Consider the following 1,531-nt stretch of genomic DNA (forward strand, 5'->3'; position numbering starts at 1 on the left):
GTCAAAAATGACCTGAAAATTATACAAAACATTCGTTATTTGTCAAAATGACATTAAAATGTCTAAAAGTGGCTCCAAACCCAAAAACAAAACGACTTCACAGCTGTTCGCAATGAAAAAAACAAAATCCAAAACAACACAAAACACACCCAAAATCACACAAAAATAGTCCAAAAGGACAAAAACCTCGATATAAAGGCTCAAAACTTGTCCAAAAAGACTCAAGAGTTTTGTAAAATGATTTAAAATCCATTAAATTTACTCAAAAAATGCCCAAAATGGCAAGTATGCCCAAAATAACTTAGCTGATGTTAAAAATGACACAAAACCTGAACAATATGAGTCAGCATTTGTTCTCAGTGACAAAACAAAGTCCCAAACAACTCAGAAACGATGTAGAATCACACAAAAATGGTCCGAAATGATAAATACTCATCCAGAATGATTCTAAAACTGACCTAAATGGCAAAAACATAGAGTAAAATGTCTTAAAACTGTCAAAACTGAGTGAAAATTGGTCCAAAAAGACTCTAAATGACTCAAAATGTGTCCAAAACGACTTAAGATTCACGCAAATTTACTCTGAAAATGCCCAAAATGCAAACAAGTATGTTTAAAATAACTCAACAAATGTCTAAAATGGCTCAAAACCAAAAACAAAGTTGATCAATGACAGGAACACACAGGAATAAACAGGTTGGCACTTCAGACTAAACTCCTCTATATGAGAGTTTGTATTTTACTCTAAACTAGAAGTCAAGTCAGGACACCTGAACTAAAGCCGGTAGAGAGGTGAATGAGGCGCTGCTCACCTGGCCAGGTCCATGCAGGGGTCCGTGAGCGCCGTGGACGAGTTGAAGTACTCTCTGGCAGCAGCCAGAACCAGATCCACGCTGCTGTCGTAGGAAACCTTCAGGGCGTAGCCTTTACCTCGGAAAGACAAGCTGACGGGGACGTCCTGACTCACCTGAAGAGAAACAAGCTGCATGTTTACAGGCTCATTACGGTACTTCTGGGGTTTACTGCCATACGTTCACGTTTTAATGTCCAAAGATCTAAACTCTGTTCTTGCAGGCATCAGTTCTGGGTGAGATTAGATTTATAGATTGTAGGAAAAGTCAGTTTCCTGTTTCTTTAAGGCCTACTCTTGAAAAAAACAACATACTTCAATGTGTTCTGTGTGTTTTTATGAGTCCTGCTAACTGACCTCTCCAAACACAGACAAAAACCTTCACAACTGACTCAACACTTACCCAAAAGGTCTCAAAAACAAACTAGAATGACACGTATGTTGTCCAAAATGACAAACATTTGTCCAAACAGACTCAAAACTTACCAAAAGGTCTCAAAAACTGTCCAAAAATGACAAAAGCATGACCAAGTGGCTTATAACTGTGAGAAATTACTGGATATTTGTGCAAAACGACTCAATAATTGTCAAAAAAAATATCCAAAATGACTTAAAGTTGATCAAAAATGAGTTGGAAAAAAATCCAAAATGACTTAAATTCATTAAAATTTACTCAGAATG

General features: G+C 36.9%; 1 protein-coding gene across 1 annotated transcript in view; it reads right to left on the reverse strand.

Moving 5' to 3' along the window:
- Positions 1-1,531, reverse strand: part of nbas (NBAS subunit of NRZ tethering complex) — a 232,923-nt gene that overhangs the window by 140,830 nt on the left and 90,562 nt on the right. The window contains exon 27 of the mRNA XM_008286182.1: positions 813-1,022. Within this exon, the coding sequence (XP_008284404.1) occupies positions 813-1,022 (210 nt within the window). The remainder of the gene's footprint in view (positions 1-812; positions 1,023-1,531) is intronic.

This window comes from Stegastes partitus, unplaced genomic scaffold, assembly GCF_000690725.1.
Source record: "Stegastes partitus isolate 25-593 unplaced genomic scaffold, Stegastes_partitus-1.0.2 Scaffold439, whole genome shotgun sequence".
In the NCBI taxonomy this organism is placed as follows: domain Eukaryota; kingdom Metazoa; phylum Chordata; class Actinopteri; family Pomacentridae; genus Stegastes; species Stegastes partitus.